Raw genomic sequence first — 17,003 nt, forward strand, 5'->3', positions numbered from 1 at the left:
GAATCATATAAGGCTGCACAAGAGAAACGAACCGCCATATTTCGTGCTACATGACAACGCATCGTACGTACGTCGCGGAGCACCTTTCAACGATTTTCATAAACGCCTTTAAGTTTCGACCCTATCTTCAACATGGTAAGCTGGGCTTTTCTATATTTTTCCGATTGTAAAACATTCATTCAGCAAAATGATAATAATTAAGACAGCGTGAGGAAGGGATTTCATCAACGATAATGTGTAATAAAAGCATGTAATGTTCTGTTGCGAATAGAAACTAACTGTCGATACATAATTTTGGAGCCGCTCGCGCTTTTTGCACTACTAGTATATTTATGTCTATGTAAATGAGATCATGATTTCTACAGACGTAGATTTTGAGAGTTATTATATCAGATGTTTATGCTACATTTCTCTTTGTACCACGGGTTGTAGAGCTGTGATTCAATTCATTTCTTTACGAGTAGTCTCACAAAATATAACTCGTATACTACTCACGCGGCCGTTCAGATCCGTGAAAAATATCCGAAACATATTGCCTCTAATTCAACGCCTACTCTATTTGACTATTTTATCGAATTTCCGTTTCGTTTCAGCGTGAATGTATCTCTATCCATGTCGGCCAAGCCGGAGTCCAGATGGGCAATGCCTGCTGGGAGTTGTACTGCCTGGAGCACGGCATCCAGCCTGATGGCCAGATGCCCTCAGACAAGACAATCGGAGGTGGTGACGACTCCTTCAACACCTTCTTCAGTGAGACTGGAGCTGGCAAGCACGTTCCCCGTTGCGTCTTCGTCGATCTCGAGCCAACCGTAGTCGGTAAGATTTGGTTTATTATTGATGTAACCATGGTAACATGAACAGTCCCTATGGACATACATGTAAGAGCCTGGAATTCTGGACTTAGTACATGTCAGCGAGATATCTCAAACTTATTTGAGTGGATTTGATATGATTTGAACTGGTTTATTAATTTTAAAAAATGTACATTTGTTCATTCAAATGGCAGCCAAAGGCTGAAATAGTCTGAATTTACAAAAGATAGTGAAAGATACATTAAAATACAATACATTGACAATTGGTTCCATACCAAACAGTACTATATAGAATAACAAACATGTAGGAATAACATTGCACACACAAACATCAACAAGGAGAGTAATAGGACAGACGAGATAAAACTTGAAATAGAAGAACAGACAGAAATTTAGGTGAATTAATCGAAATAATTTAACACAGGACTATTCAAATTCAGATTGATTGACAGCAGCTTTACATTCCTTCTCCTTTCAAGACCGTTTTACAAACATATTCAAATTCATGGATGTTGCTCTTCTGGGGCCTAGTGACAATATATTCCATTAAAGGTAAAGACCAGTATTGGAAACGCCCCAATTTCAAAAAATGAAATGGAAGCTCTCATTACCAATCATGTGAAAGAATATGTTTTGACTAATACATGATGATAAAAAAATTGCAGGGAAACCGCCTACTAATTCATATATTTGGTAAATTTGTTTCTCTCATGGTCTGTGAGAGATATAGGGTAGTCCCATATACATCTTTCTGTGTATAGTGCTTGTAACTTTACGAAGAATGGGCCAAATTTCTTATCATTTTGATGATTCCAGAACCTTGCAGATGCTAGATGCTAGATGATCAACCTTTTCTGATCGATTCCACAACGTTTCTTTCACAATGCAATCGCATGACCATAACTGGTCTTTAACTTTAACCTGTTTTGAATGAATGAACTGAATCCACTCTGCATACATTATTTGTTGCTATGTCGGGCAAGCCTCAGGCAAGCTTAAAGGTTGTCAAGAACAACCTTTGTTTGAAAAGTATGCTTCCAATTTGGAAATGTTGGTAACCGGTCTTTACCCACCAGTATTCTTTTCGTTCAAAAAAAATAAGTACACAATACATTTACCGTTGTATGTGATCAACAGTATTTTCACAATATCTTAGTTCCATATAACTCTCTACGTTGACCATCAAATTATTATGTAATTTTGATCCTCGTGATGAGAATGATTGTTGTAAATATGAATTGGAAGGTGAATCATATGTGATGAAAATTATCTGGGGAAAAAATGTTAACTTGAAATAGAATTGAATCTAAAAGTAGTCGTGCTATTAAGGATGGATCTGTCTTTACTTTCGTTCACGATGAGATGTAGTCGACTTACTTCAGTATGTACGATGGGGGTAATGTCAACATGAAGAATTTTTGTGATTATAGGCGAGTTGACGATGTCTATCGTAGGTAAAGACGTTTCTAAATTGAAATTGTCATTTGACATAGTTCCTGTTATCGTTATATATTATGTGATCAAACACCAAAAGCCATTTATACGAATAATTCATTTTTAATGCAGATCAATATCTATAAATTTAAAACATAGTATTAATAGCTGAACAAGTAGCATGTGTGTTATTTATCCTTATCATTCTTTTTTTTCTGAACTGAGAATTTATTCTTTAATTGTCCCCTTTTCAGATGAGGTCCGTACCGGTACCTACCGTCAGCTCTTTCACCCTGAGCAGCTGATCACCGGCAAAGAGGATGCTGCCAACAACTACGCCCGTGGTCACTACACCGTCGGAAAGGAGCTGATCGATATTGTCCTCGACAGGATCAGGAAGCTGGCTGACCAGTGCACAGGTCTTCAGGGATTCCTCATCTTCCACAGCTTCGGTGGCGGCACCGGATCTGGCTTCACCTCCCTTCTCATGGAACGTCTCTCCGTCGATTACGGAAAGAAGTCCAAGCTTGAATTTGCCGTCTACCCCGCTCCACAGATCTCCACCGCCGTTGTCGAGCCTTACAACTCTATCCTGACAACTCACACCACCCTCGAGCATTCCGACTGTGCCTTCATGGTCGACAACGAGGCCATCTACGATATCTGCAGACGTAATCTCGACATCGAGCGTCCCACCTACACCAACCTGAACCGTCTCGTCGGCCAGATCGTCTCCTCCATCACAGCTTCTCTTCGATTCGACGGCGCTCTCAACGTCGATCTTACCGAGTTTCAGACCAACTTGGTGCCTTACCCACGTATCCATTTCCCTCTGGCCACATACGCCCCAGTCATCTCTGCTGAGAAGGCCTACCACGAGCAGTTGACCGTTGCCGAGATCACCAACGCCTGCTTCGAGCCCGCCAACCAGATGGTGAAGTGCGATCCCCGTCACGGCAAGTACATGGCCTGCTGTCTCCTGTACCGTGGTGATGTCGTCCCCAAGGATGTCAACGCCGCCATCGCTACCATCAAGACCAAGCGTACTATCCAGTTCGTCGACTGGTGTCCAACTGGCTTCAAGGTCGGTATCAACTACCAGCCACCCACTGTCGTCCCTGGTGGTGATCTTGCCAAGGTTCAGCGTGCCGTCTGCATGTTGAGCAACACCACCGCAATTGCCGAGGCCTGGGCCCGTCTCGACCACAAGTTCGATCTGATGTACGCCAAGCGTGCTTTCGTCCATTGGTACGTCGGAGAGGGTATGGAGGAAGGAGAGTTCTCCGAAGCTCGTGAGGATTTGGCTGCTCTCGAGAAGGACTACGAAGAAGTCGGTACCGACTCCGTCGACGCAGAGGGAGAAGAGGAGGAAGGCGAAGAATATTAGACAGATTCTGACACTCTTTAAGGTCATCTTAAAGCTACTCTACTAAATGAATTCCCATTTAGGTTCTAGCAGTTAAATACTTTTCACCAATTTTATTCTTCTCCCCCCCCCCCCCCCCGGCCTTGCCGGTATAAGATGAAAGAAATTATTCACTTCACAATATTTTTCATAAACATGCCTTTTGACATATATGCAATTATATCAACAAAATACGTAAACATTTCTTGCCTTGTTTTTTGTTTTTTGCTGCTTCAGTTACCATAACAATTGAGAGTAAAATGTGTGTGCAGGAGAACATTTTTAAATGAATCTTGTCGGCATAATGTCCATTCAGATGGAATTAATTAGTACATGTTGGTACAACTGATGATGATTATGATGACGGTACGATGAAGATGATAAGATGTACGATAGTGTGATGATTATGATGATGATGGCGATTATATGTTGATGAAATGCTAAGGTATGATATGAAGATTATAATATGAAGGTGATGATGATAATAATGGTGATTATGATGAGGAGGAGGATGATGATAATGGTACGATGAAGATGACGAGATTAACGATAGTATGGTGGGATGGTGATTATGATGATGGTGATATGCTAAGGTATGATATGGAGATGATAATAATGATGATGACGATGATAATATACGCCAAGCGTAGAGGGTACAGGGAGAGGGTATGAAGGAAAGAAAGTTTTCGGGGGCTCGTGATGATGATCACGATGATGAAAATGATTATAATGATGGTGATATGCTAAGGTATGACATGGAGATGATAATATGGTGATGACGATGATGATGATGAGGATGATGATGATGACGATGATAATGTACGCCAAGCGTAGAGGGTACAGGGAGAGGGTATGGAGGAAGGAAAGTTCTCCGAGGCTCGTGAGGATTTTGCTGCTCTCGAGAATGACAACGAAGAGAGGCGGCGGACCAGGGGGGGAGGGGGGGGGGTCATAGTCCCCCCACTTTTTCAAGTACCCCAATAATGTCTCTTTTTACATAGGATAAGTGCCCACTTTTACTTTAGATAAGTGCCCATTTTCATTTCTAATAGGTGCCCGTTCCACATTCTTATAAGTGCCCTTACCACATCTAGTAATTGCCCCCCCCCCTTTACCAAAGATAATTGCGCCCATATTCGAATCTGAGAGGTTACCTTTTGCTTTAAGAAGTGCCATTTCCTTTGAAACAAGCCCCCCTTCTCCTTCTGATAAGTACCCCCTTTTCATTTCTGACGATGCCCCTCTTCACCTTGAATAAATGCCACCTTTAATTTTGAAAATTGCCCCCTTTTCCTTTCTAATAAGTGCCCCTTTTCCTTCTGATAAATGCCCATTTTTTTTCATAAGAGCCACTTCCCCTTCTCATAAATATCCCTTCTCGCATCTCTGATGAATGCCTTTATATCAATCTGAAAAAAAAATGCCCCTTTTCATATACCAGAAGAGCCTCTTACCACATCTGATGAGTGCCCCTTCACCTTATAAAATTGCCTCTATTTTTTAAATATAGTGCCCCTTTTCCGTTGGGTGCCCTTTTATTCAAATTTGAGAGGTACCCTCTCCATCTCTGAAATAATGGCCCCTTTTCATTTCTGACTAAGTACCAGTTAATTTCGACACGTTCCCCTTTATCCTTTCTAATAAGTGCCATTTTCTCCTGATAATTGCTCCTTTCTTTTGTAATAAGTGCCTTTTCTGTTCCCATAAGTGCCCTTTTTTCCATCTTTGGTGAGTGACCCTTTTCAAGTCCGAGAAGTGCCCCATTTTCACCTCAGATAATTACCCTTTTTACTTTGAAACTTGCTCCTTTTCTTTTCTAATGAGTGTCCTTTTGCCTTTTTACCATGACTGTATTCCTAATTTAAAGCGACTATAAACAACTTTTTTCTTCAATTTCACCCGAAGCTCGCTCGTATTTAAATTTGATATAATTTTGTTTCTTATCAAAGGCATTTTTGTCCTTTCATGACTAGATTGTGCTTAAAACCCTATCAGGATTTTTTTTCCCTCTTTATATTATTAAGATGCAATTTCCTGCACTGCAATCTCACATATCTTAATTTGTTTACTCATTTGCTTCTTTTACTCGCAAATGAATATTCAACCCATCACACCCAACTACAAATTATAATGCTAATGAGCAGTATCTTGGACCATGATGATGATGAAATCACAATCACAATTTCTAACAATTTTATATTTTTGCTTGAGCTTATTTGTAAGTGCCCCTTTTTGCAGAAAGTGCCCTTTTTATTGGTGCCCCCACCACTTTGAATGGCGCTTCATCGCGCCTGACTACGGAGAAAGTCGGTACCAACTCTGTCGAAGGCGAGATACCAGAGGAGGTAGGTGAAGATGAGGAGGGCCGGCGAAGAAGCTAAACAGAGGAAGTAATCGTTAGACATTATTAGACGGGTCTACATTCGAAACTATCTAAAATGATCACAAAGTACAACCTCAGATTGAGAAGTGTTGTGTTCCAATGAATAAGTCACCGGACTATAATGAGCTTTTTGGACATATATTGCTATGCATCTACCGGTGAACACCTGCAAGGCACGTAGCTCCGGGGGGGGGGGGGCACGTGCCCCCCCCCCCCCCATTTTTTTCCAAGATCAGTTGAACTTTTTTAGACCCCCCCCCTTTTTTTTTTTTTTACCTCGATCGATTATATGTATGTGGTTAGATTAGCAAGTGTGCGCATGTAAAAATGACGCCTGGCTGGAATGCTCCCCAGGGAGTGGAGAATGTGCGGGTAAGCCTGAATCCAATGACCGGGGTAATTATTACTTATCTGTAAAGCGCTTTGTGAGGGCCTCCGGTCCTGAAAAGCGCTATATAAGAATGAGCTATTATTATTATTATTATTATGTGCCCCCCCCCCCAAAAAAAAAAAAAAACATCAAACTCTGGCTACGTGCCTGCTCCCTGCAAAAGCGAACTGCCTTTACACTGTAACCAAAAATCGTCGATATTGACCACATTCCCGTGTTTCACCGGTAGATGCATAGCAATAGTTGTCTAACAAGCACATATCTTAAATGAAACGATAATGATGATAATAATAGTAATAAATCTGTTTGTAATACGCAGGGCAGGCTCAAGAATACAAATAATGTTGTTCCCAAGGGAACATATTAAAACCGCATTATGCTTGAGCCAAGTCACCATTACTGTCTGCTCACATATTTAAACAATTTCTTCCCACCGATTACCCATTTACTTTATTTGGGTGGAACCAAGAAGTTACCAGTAACTTCTTGGTGAAACTGTAATGAGATCATGCCACTTCGGACTCGCAAGGGACCGCAATGGCGTTAGACATTGCCAGCACTTTCAGTTGCGTTGTACTTTTTGGTGCACATGGCGAAGAAATTGCGACGTCTTTAACCATGGTACCAGGGCTGGTATTCAATTCCATACTTTGTTTAGGTCAACATTTTACTTAGTTTTTAGCTAAGCTATAAGTAAAACGTCTTCAGTCGTATAAGCAATTTACTTTCGCAAGCCGACTTCACGGCAAAATACTTACTGATGAGCATTGTGACATCACACGGTCAATCAAAACTAAGGCGCAATAAATGCGCGCTGATATAATATTATTGTGCGCAGGTTTTTACATGCAGACGATACAATTTTCTGGCACAAACTGAAAGTGATGTTCAACTTGCTCTTGATGCGATGCGGTTTCTGATTATTGTTAAAAATGGTTTCTTCAATTCTCGCTACCCCAAATAGCGATTCTGCCGAGATCCGGGGAAAATCCTGAAAACGCGCATTGCATTATGGGATAGCTTTTCGACATTACAGCTTCCTGTGCAGGCGTTCGTGATCACAACCCTCTCTTTCACGGTAGAGTTTAACGGCCTTTTGTGCTAAAGTCACTAATTCTGCCCGAAGCTTTCCATTGCATATTATAATCTGTACAAATTACACTGATTGGCATCGATTTTAGCGTGCGTGAAAACTCTGCACAGCGAACACAGGCGCTAGCGCCAGCGGGATGGGACTCTATACCGGAAGTTGTAGTGACGACCCGAGAGAGTGAAAATTACCTCGTCTCGCGAATTTCGAGATTTTCGTACCTATTTAGGGTAGCGAGAATTCAACACAGCTAAAACCAAAGTTGTTGTATTTTCTCGTGTTAAAGTTTGAAAATTCATGATGATATTGTAGAAGTTGTTGATGAATACGTCTATCTTAGAACTACTATTAACTACATCAGCAAATTTCATAACATACAAATTAAGCAACGCACTCAAGCTATACGAGCAATGTATAGTCTATTATCTCAAACTTATCAATTGCACTTACCTATTGACATCCTTTTGGAATTATTTGATCAACTTGTGTTGCCCATTCTGTTCTTTGGAAGTGAGATATGGGGATTTGAAGTGCTATATGATCTTGAAATTGTTCACATGAAGTTTTGTAAGCAAGCCCTTTCTGTCTTGATACTGCTTAGAAAACCCTATGCCTGACAACCAAGGCCCCCAAATAATTGGCTTAAATCTGGTAGAAAGCTGTCTTAAATTTTGAACTGGGCCAAAATTGGCCGCTAGTATTTTGTCTAAGCCGAAAGCGCATTCAAATACTCATATACCGGCCGAGGCTTTGACATACAGATGAACGTTTTCACGATCTCTTTGGGATGTATTATTGCCGATGTTGTCAGTTTGATTATTATTTTCTCTGTAGATTTCCTTCTGTAGTCTTTTTACAAAAGTTTCCTTTGCACCATTTCTGTTAAGACCTTGCTTCTGTATATTACGGCTTTTAACGCCACGATTTGTAACATTAATGAGTATCATTGTGACGTCATTGATCAGCTTATTCTCTTGCGCTCCCTCTCTCCCTTTCGCGTACTTGGCTACCACGCGTTAGGCCTTATGTTTACATGTTGCGCGAAAACGTTCAAAACTTCCTCAAAATTATAGGCTAGGTGAAATTTAAAAAAGTGAGAGAGAGTAAACAAAAGTTTCATAACCCGTTGGACAACCTCTTTTAAGATTGATGACCAAATGAGGTGAGTGTGATTTAAGATCTAGGTCTAGTCTATACTCTGTTTTTGGTCCCTCCAGCTTAGATCTACTAACATAGCAGTAACATAACGGTCTAACATATTAATTTTATTCAAATTTGTGAATGTTTCTTTCATGTGGACACAATTTTCCCGATCCGTCTAGAATTACCTAGACTAGACAATACTAATATTGATTTAGATCAAAGGGATAGAAATATGAAGCCAGACTGTTTTATGCACCTTCAGTTAAAACTCAGACGGGTTTATGCACCTTCAGTTAAAACTCAGACGGGTTTATGCACCTTCAGTTAAAACTCAGACGGGTATTTTGGAGGACCAACCAACCAAGAACCAAGAACCAAGAAATATGTTTGCCCAAATTCGTATGTGTGTTCGTTAACATCCCCGCCCATATAGTAGTAGTAGTATTAAAGCAAGATAATTCTGGATCTGATATGCAGATATGCCAATATGAATATTTTAACAGATCCAAGGCGGTATGGCAGCTTCTCCTTTTGTATTGGTTGTTAAGCAGACTAACAACCAATAGGAGGAGCTTGACTTTAACCTAGACACGTTTTATCTCCTCTTATCAGTATGCACGGCAACGGTATACACAAACAGATGAATACTAAATAATAACGCTCGCTCCCAACAAGACTCAGCCATTTTCGTTGATTGCTCGCTTCACATCAGACGTCGAAAGCAGTTCGAGAAACCCCTCTAGCCTCTGTTAACTCGGTCTAAACAGTACCAACACTCAATCTTCAATATGGTAAGATGGTAATCTCTAGCTTTTACAAATTAAATGATATTGGTTTTCATCTTAAGCGGAGTTTTTAATAGAAACTCGTTGAATTTGTTACTGTTTATTTTGTGTGGATATGGAATTACAACTAGCTTTTAATTTGCCGGAGTTTGTGAAGCATTTCTTTGTAATGAGGGCATACATTAAGAAACTGATTTCTTTTTAAAATTAAAAAAAAAAGAAAAGATTACGGTTTTGATTAGCTCTCTGTGTGTGATTGGAACAACCCAGATAAACTTTTTTTAATCAACAAAATAATGATATTGATAAAATTATTAATTTACTAGGGGCCTAAGTAAAATTCCAACTTTCGGCGCTCCTTTTATTTTTAATTGTGATGGTTCCGAATCATGTTCTACCACAAAGTGCTGTCGCTTTCAAACATTACAAGATCTTGACTTTCGCATTTAATGACTAATGTTTGCCAAACTTGTTCTCATTGTTCGCTTGACATTGATATATTCTATTCTTCTTTATACTCGTGTTTCTCATATTGATAATCGTGGAGATAAAAAGAAAAAGTTTCATGAAGTACTCATTTAATCAATTCAGACGCATCGATTCCTTTGCAAGCGGACTTTACTTCTAAGCAGGATGTCATTGATGAAAAGCGGAATAGAATAGAATGAAATCAAATAAGAATAAATGGTCTTGACGGTGGCCTTCGGTGCGAAATCCTGTCGGATCTAGAATGTTGTGATGAAACGTTGATTTTAAATATGAACTAGCAAATTAACTCGACCAATTTAGGGCGTTTAGCGGTCAGGGACAAAAGTGAGGATGATTTCAATATTCTTAATAACATTATTTTTTTTCCAGATGTTAACGTTCACAAACATGTTTACCAGTACTATTATTATATTAATAGAAGTTCAAGTAATGATAATGAAAGAAATATAGCATTCCCTGAAGCTAACACATATTCCATTGATATTTCAAAAGTCTATGGTTTGAAGCAATTTGATCCATGATATCATGATCTCAATTGAAAATTTGTCCGACTTATGGATTGTTATTTGAAATTCTTAACCTATACTGGAATGATATTAAGGTTGCTGGATTAGCCCGACAAAGCAACAACTATTATTTTTAATCTGTGTGTATTTTAATTATTAAAGTACACTGACTAGTAAATGCAATAGTTCGTCAATATTCACATGCAAAATACATTAAATATAGATTGAAATGCGTGTGATTAATTTGATCACACACTATCGTTGCTCAGTTACCGTCTACGACACTTGCCCCTATCTGGAGTGGAGTGAGTGTAGACGCATTTCATCAGCTTCACAAACATGACAAGTGTTCAAATCAGAGCCGGGTAAATCCGAATTCAATGATTTTATCTTCTTCGTGTATATTTCCGTGGCTTGTGTACCTATGCGTGTTTGCCAACTTGTCTATTGTACAGGTCAAAGTACAACATATATCAAGGGTCGAAGCAAAAATCACCCCATAGGGGTTATCTGTTGTGAATCACAAATATTGATTATGGTTTTTAAGGACTTTGCACGCAACATTGAAATACAGCGTGTATCAGTTGATCACGTGGTTGAGAAAGGCGCAAATGGTCCGGTCACATGATTAATCAAGTATAAAGTACGAATCAATTATCTTCTTATAAAGGGATCCGGTAACTTTGTCTCAGATTCTGAAACAAAATCCTGGTTTTAGCTCATGCTACAATGATAATTATAAACCTTTAGGTCAGTGAGGAACCCCATCATTTTTACAAGCCGATCGCCTGTCTGATTATCAAAATATTAATGGTTGGAAAATCGAAACCAAATTTTGCGTTTTCCTAACGGTTTTCACAACACTACAGTCTATTGGGGGAAACGAGTATGGTAAAACCGGTCACTCAAAGATTTTTACTTTTTTGAGGCACTTCTTGACTGTTTTGAAGCGCGATTTTGTTAGGGCTTCAATATTACACCATATCACAGACACTGATAACACGTAGGGCCGTGTATCTCAGATTTAACATTGTCAAACGATCCCTTTAAGAATCGAAACCATACCAATGCAAATCACATTATAATAACTTAAACAAGTAGGAACATAGCAATACATTAACTATAATACACATTACTTAAAGTAAAGGAAAATTCAAATTTATTTGAAGAAAAAAACACACAAGAGGCATTGATGTGAATGCTATTAATGCAATGATCAACAGAACGGAATTAACGAATATTGCAAGAAAGAAAAATATTAATTGTCGAGGCTATAATAGTGAAAAGTAAATTTGATTTTACATTCAGTTGATCATAAGAAGGATGGTCCCTATAATCTGAAAAGGAGTTCAGAACTGTGGAGGTTATCTCGTTTGGATTTGACTGTACAATTCACAGTGCTTGGGAGAGATTGTATTCCCCAGCAAACCCCGCATATAGCGATGTATTTCTATGAAAATCGGAATATATGGGCGATTGCGGCGTTCTTTTTTCCAAGAGCTATTTAATATTAGACTCTTAAAAACAAGAAATACAAATTAAGAGCAATTTTCTAAATTTCAACAGAAATCTCTGGCTGCATCATCCCAACATAATTTGATTTCGCCCGAGCAGTTTGAAATATATAAAAGTTGATCAACCATTTTTAAATTTCCCTAAAACGTGTTAGATGAAAGGGCCTTCTATGAATTGTAACTTACTGGTTTCGTTACGGGCAATTGAAGTTGGATCGAGGCATGAATAGTATGGATTGTGAACCTCATTGTATTCCGTCGCTCACATGCCATGGTGTTGTTACTATGCCAAGTGCGGCAATAAATCGAACTGGTATACAATAGACACGCTGCTCTTTTCACCTTACACTTTTCAAAAGGAATATTGTTCGATTCTACACGGAACCTTCAAGCCATTCGGTTTCAGTCATAATGAGATCAATATAATATATACACGGCGGGCGTACAGAGTAAACTATTATCATCTTCCTTCATTGTAAACAAATAGCAAAAAGAAAAAAAAATCATAATATCTGGGCCCTGTCTTACAAAGAGGTGAAATAAATCGCACCTTATTCGCAACTGTACAGAAGAGATTGGAGACTGCAAACTTGCGATTGATTAGAGGATTTGCGATTGATTTTGATCAATCGCAATTCTTTGTAAGACAGGGCCCAGAGGATAATATAAATATGTATTAGACTAGCAGAAATAGGTTGAATTGATCATATCTCTATAGCACGATTTTCTTTTTAGGGGGGGGGGGGGCGCGGGGGAAAACTACATAATTAAATTTCCAAATTAATATCGCCCTGTCGATATAAAAGTTTTAATATACAAGCCATAAAACTTTACAAGCGTTACCTTTTAGAAAATAGGAATACAAATGTCCTCATCTACACCATACATGTACGTGACATCACTAACTTTCAATAACATGCGCCCTCGTAGCAACGTGTTTTTATAGTAACAAATAATTTCAAACAAAACACATGCCTACGCAATCGACAGATCATTAAAGGGCAACCCAGCCCTTGTAATAATTTCATTTATATGAACACCTACAAATACGATGAACAGAATGGCAAAAGTTTGAAATAGATCGGACCAATAATAAGAAAGTCATGAATAATGGAATAATGAGATTGCTAAGTCTATGTGCACCTCAAATTGGCAGTTTGGTCAGTCAGAGGATGGTGATGTAGTCACGGATAACTGAGATATTTATACTTTTGGTCATCTGTTCGTCCTGTTATCACTTACGTGTTCTAAAATTGCTTTTAGTTTTATATATTTGTTTCAAATTTGTATAACACAATAGCAAATACTTTCAAAAAATATACGCAAGTCCAACTGCAATACAATATTGTATATCCCATGTTCTCATTAAATAATACATCATTGTCGTGTTCGCAGATTTCAAGTAGTGGTGAACAAGGACATTGCAATTGTTTTGGTCTTATCTCCAGCAATTCTTATCATTGATGCAGGCATCGTCAATACCACTTCTGATTGAATCTCCATATGGCTCTTTCTTATGTTTTTACAGCGTGAATGTATCTCTATCCATGTCGGCCAAGCCGGAGTCCAGATGGGCAATGCCTGCTGGGAGTTGTACTGCCTGGAGCACGGCATCCAGCCCGATGGCCAGATGCCGTCAGACAAGACCATCGGAGGTGGTGACGACTCCTTCAACACCTTCTTCAGTGAGACTGGAGCTGGCAAACACGTTCCCCGAGGCGTCTTCGTCGATCTTGAGCCGACTGTTATTGGTAAGATTATTTCAAAGAGATTCGAATAAACAAATCACGTTTATTGTATGTGATAACATCATGCAGAATCTTGACCGATAGTATTGATAAATAACAGAAAGCTATTCAATGTTTACGATTTGATTGACATTCTTCAAAAGTCTGGTGTTCATAAATGTCTTATTCATACAAAAAGATAAATAGCATCAAAAACACCAATGGAAATAAAAACCTGTATATGTCAATTCATTTCAGACGAGGTCCGTACCGGTACCTACCGTCAGCTTTTCCATCCTGAGCAGCTGATCACCGGCAAGGAGGATGCTGCCAACAACTACGCCCGTGGTCACTACACCGTCGGAAAGGAGCTGATCGACATTGTCCTCGACAGGATCAGGAAGCTGGCTGACCAGTGCACAGGTCTCCAGGGATTCCTCATCTTCCACAGCTTCGGTGGTGGCACCGGATCTGGCTTTACCTCCCTGCTCATGGAGCGTCTCTCCGTTGATTACGGAAAGAAGTCCAAGCTCGAATTTGCCATCTACCCCGCTCCCCAGATCTCCACCGCCGTTGTCGAGCCTTACAACTCCATCCTTACGACTCACACCACCCTGGAGCACTCCGACTGTGCCTTCATGGTCGACAATGAGGCCATCTATGATATCTGCCGTCGTAACCTCGATATCGAGCGTCCCACCTACACCAACCTGAACCGTCTCATCGGCCAGATCGTCTCCTCCATCACCGCTTCTCTTCGATTCGATGGCGCCCTCAATGTCGATCTGACTGAGTTCCAGACCAACTTGGTGCCCTACCCACGTATCCATTTCCCTCTTGCCACATACTCCCCAGTCATCTCTGCCGAGAAGGCCTACCACGAGCAGCTGACCGTTAGTGAGATAACGAACTCCTGTTTTGAGCCCGCCAACCAGATGGTGAAGTGCGACCCCCGTCACGGCAAGTACATGGCCTGCTGTCTCCTGTACCGTGGTGATGTCGTCCCCAAGGATGTCAACGCCGCCATCGCTACCATCAAGACCAAGCGTACCATCCAGTTCGTCGACTGGTGTCCAACTGGCTTCAAGGTCGGTATCAACTACCAGCCACCCACTGTCGTCCCTGGTGGTGATCTTGCCAAGGTTCAGCGTGCCGTCTGCATGTTGAGCAACACCACTGCCATCGCCGAGGCCTGGGCTCGTCTCGACCACAAGTTCGATCTGATGTACGCCAAGCGCGCTTTCGTCCATTGGTACGTCGGAGAAGGTATGGAGGAAGGTGAGTTCTCCGAGGCTCGTGAGGATTTGGCTGCTCTCGAGAAGGACTACGAAGAAGTCGGTGTCGATTCCGTCGACGCAGAGGGCGAGGAGGAGGAAGGCGAAGAATATTAGACAGATTATGACACCCTTGACGCTCATCCTAAATCCACACTACAAAATGAATTTCCATTTAGGTTCTAGCAAACAAATACTTTTTCGCAATTTTTATACTTCTCTCATTGCCCCCTGGGAGGAAGGTGAAGAATATCAAACTCTCACTCTCAAATCAGTGGGTGAATAACATACGAGCTAGTCAAGTTATTAGTATTTAGCACAATATTGAAGCTACCTATTGATATTTACTACCAGTTAACACAACAAATTACATGCAAAATATGGTACTTCTTATTTGCAACTATGATCCTCCGACAAAAAGCACTATGAAATTTTGCATTACTTTTCGCTCCGAAAAAAAGCACATTGAAATTTTGCATTACTTTTCACTCCGAAAAAAAGCACATTGAAATTTTGCATTACTTTTCGCTCCGAAAAAAAGCACATTGAAATGTGCATATTCAGCACACAAACATGATAACATAGTTTGTTGTTGTCTTTCGAATTCTTCTTAACGGGATCTTATTTTCTTCTGTGATTGACATTCAAGTTATCATGAATCTCGTTAAGTTCCCACCCCCACTCCCCTAAAAAGGAAATCGTTGCCGTCATTGATTCATGTTCTTTTCATGTTATTTTTACCAAGCTAAAGAAACTAATAATGTCATTCAATTATCATATTAAACGAAACATAAATTTCTTATTTTAACTTACAAGTGTGTGATTATATTTATTGCACGTCTGATGGGATGATGAAAGGTGTGATTAATCGTAACATTGACGTAAAGATAATGCTGGCAGATTATAGAATAAAGAACAAAGTATTTTTATGATATAAATCTTCATGCCAAGAATAAATATAACTTTCGTCATCACTTGATCGACGCTGCCCAACTGCTATCGAAAATAAAAGGCCGCCCTCTGGTGATATCAATTATATTTCAAAGTTTGTAGCGGTGGATGAGATGGATGAGAAAAAAAGGGAATGAGAGAGAGAGAGAGAGATATAGAGAGAGAAAGAGAGAGAGAGGGGGGGGGCGGATGAAGGAAGTTTTGGTATGCTTTAATATTAAATATAAAGATTTCAACAACATTATTATTTATATATATATATTTTTTTTTTAATTTACTTTGTATTAAAATAACAATATAAACATGGAGGGATACCCTTAATAAGCAGGTTGTGTGTAGACAGGGCCCCGGTATACCATTAGGGTTACTTGGTTAAAATATATGTCAGTTTGTGGTATAAGGCTGCGTTGTGTCTACATGTATGTGCATTATATGAGTAATTAATCGAAAGGTATTTGGTATCATAATTATATGAGAAGAAGCGTAGTATTGGCAAGTTATGTGTCCCCTTTCATCGAATGCCGAAAAAATCAAAATGAAAATAAATCAAACAGGAGAGAGAAAGAAAGAGAGAGGAGGGGGGGGGGAGGGTGGGTGAAGTTTTTGTTTGCTGATTAATCAACGATTGTAACAGCATTAATACCCTAGGGGTACTTTGTAGGGGAGGAGTGGTTGTTGGATTAATTCAGAATCTGTTCTCTCTTGTGTATGCTGCAGATGTAACCCTTCTTCTTCTTCTCCCTTTCTCCCTCTATTTTCATACTCATTTTCCGTGTCCCCCTTAGCCCCTACTTTTTTCTCTTTCAACACATCTCCCTTCTCTTTCCATCTCTCTCTCTCTCTCTTTATACGTCTGTCGTTGTATATAAGGCATTTGTATTTAAAAAAAAACACCCATTTCATCATCATATCATCATCATCATTTTCATCACCATCATTACCACCACCATCCCCATCATCATCCTAACATCAATTTTATCATAATCATTATCACTATCGTCATAATCACCATCAATTTGCCATCACATCCGAAGTCGAGGACAATATCGATCAGCTCCTTTCCGACGGTGAAGTGACCACGGGCGTAGTTGTTGGCAGC

General features: G+C 39.8%; 2 protein-coding genes across 3 annotated transcripts; both read left to right on the top strand.

Moving 5' to 3' along the window:
• Positions 1-3,846, top strand: LOC115918180 (tubulin alpha-1 chain-like). Its single transcript, XM_030995586.1, has 3 exons — positions 1-135; positions 594-816; positions 2,501-3,846. The coding sequence occupies exons 1-3, from the start codon at positions 133-135 to the stop codon at positions 3,631-3,633; spliced, it is 1,359 nt and encodes a 452-aa protein (XP_030851446.1). The 5' UTR covers positions 1-132; the 3' UTR covers positions 3,634-3,846.
• A 4,775-nt stretch (positions 3,847-8,621) lies between these two features.
• LOC584364 (tubulin alpha-1 chain) lies at positions 8,622-15,703 on the top strand. Of its 2 annotated transcripts, XM_011669141.2 has the most exons (4): positions 8,622-8,677; positions 9,271-9,449; positions 13,481-13,703; positions 13,938-15,703. In XM_011669141.2, the coding sequence occupies exons 2-4, from the start codon at positions 9,447-9,449 to the stop codon at positions 15,068-15,070; spliced, it is 1,359 nt and encodes a 452-aa protein (XP_011667443.1). In that variant the 5' UTR covers positions 8,622-8,677; positions 9,271-9,446; the 3' UTR covers positions 15,071-15,703. The 2 variants fall into 2 exon arrangements, with proteins under 2 accessions (XP_011667443.1, XP_030851421.1); XM_030995561.1 differs by lacking the exons at positions 8,622-8,677; positions 9,271-9,449 and having other exon boundaries at positions 13,469-13,703.
• Positions 15,704-17,003: the final 1,300 nt, after the last annotated feature.

Source organism: Strongylocentrotus purpuratus, unplaced genomic scaffold, assembly GCF_000002235.5.
Source record: "Strongylocentrotus purpuratus isolate Spur 01 unplaced genomic scaffold, Spur_5.0 spur5_contig_853, whole genome shotgun sequence".
NCBI classification, from domain to species: domain Eukaryota; kingdom Metazoa; phylum Echinodermata; class Echinoidea; order Camarodonta; family Strongylocentrotidae; genus Strongylocentrotus; species Strongylocentrotus purpuratus.

Bases quoted from the DNA above. Each gene is read 5' to 3' on its own strand.
- LOC584364 (XM_030995561.1), top strand. From the start codon at position 13,469: ATGTTTTTACAGCGTGAATGTATCTCTATCCATGTCGGCCAAGCCGGA. The intron at 13,704-13,937 runs GTAAGATTATTT...AATTCATTTCAG, and splicing joins TCTTGAGCCGACTGTTATTG to ACGAGGTCCGTACCGGTACC.
- LOC115918180 (XM_030995586.1), top strand. The intron at 817-2,500 runs GTAAGATTTGGT...TCCCCTTTTCAG, and splicing joins TCTCGAGCCAACCGTAGTCG to ATGAGGTCCGTACCGGTACC.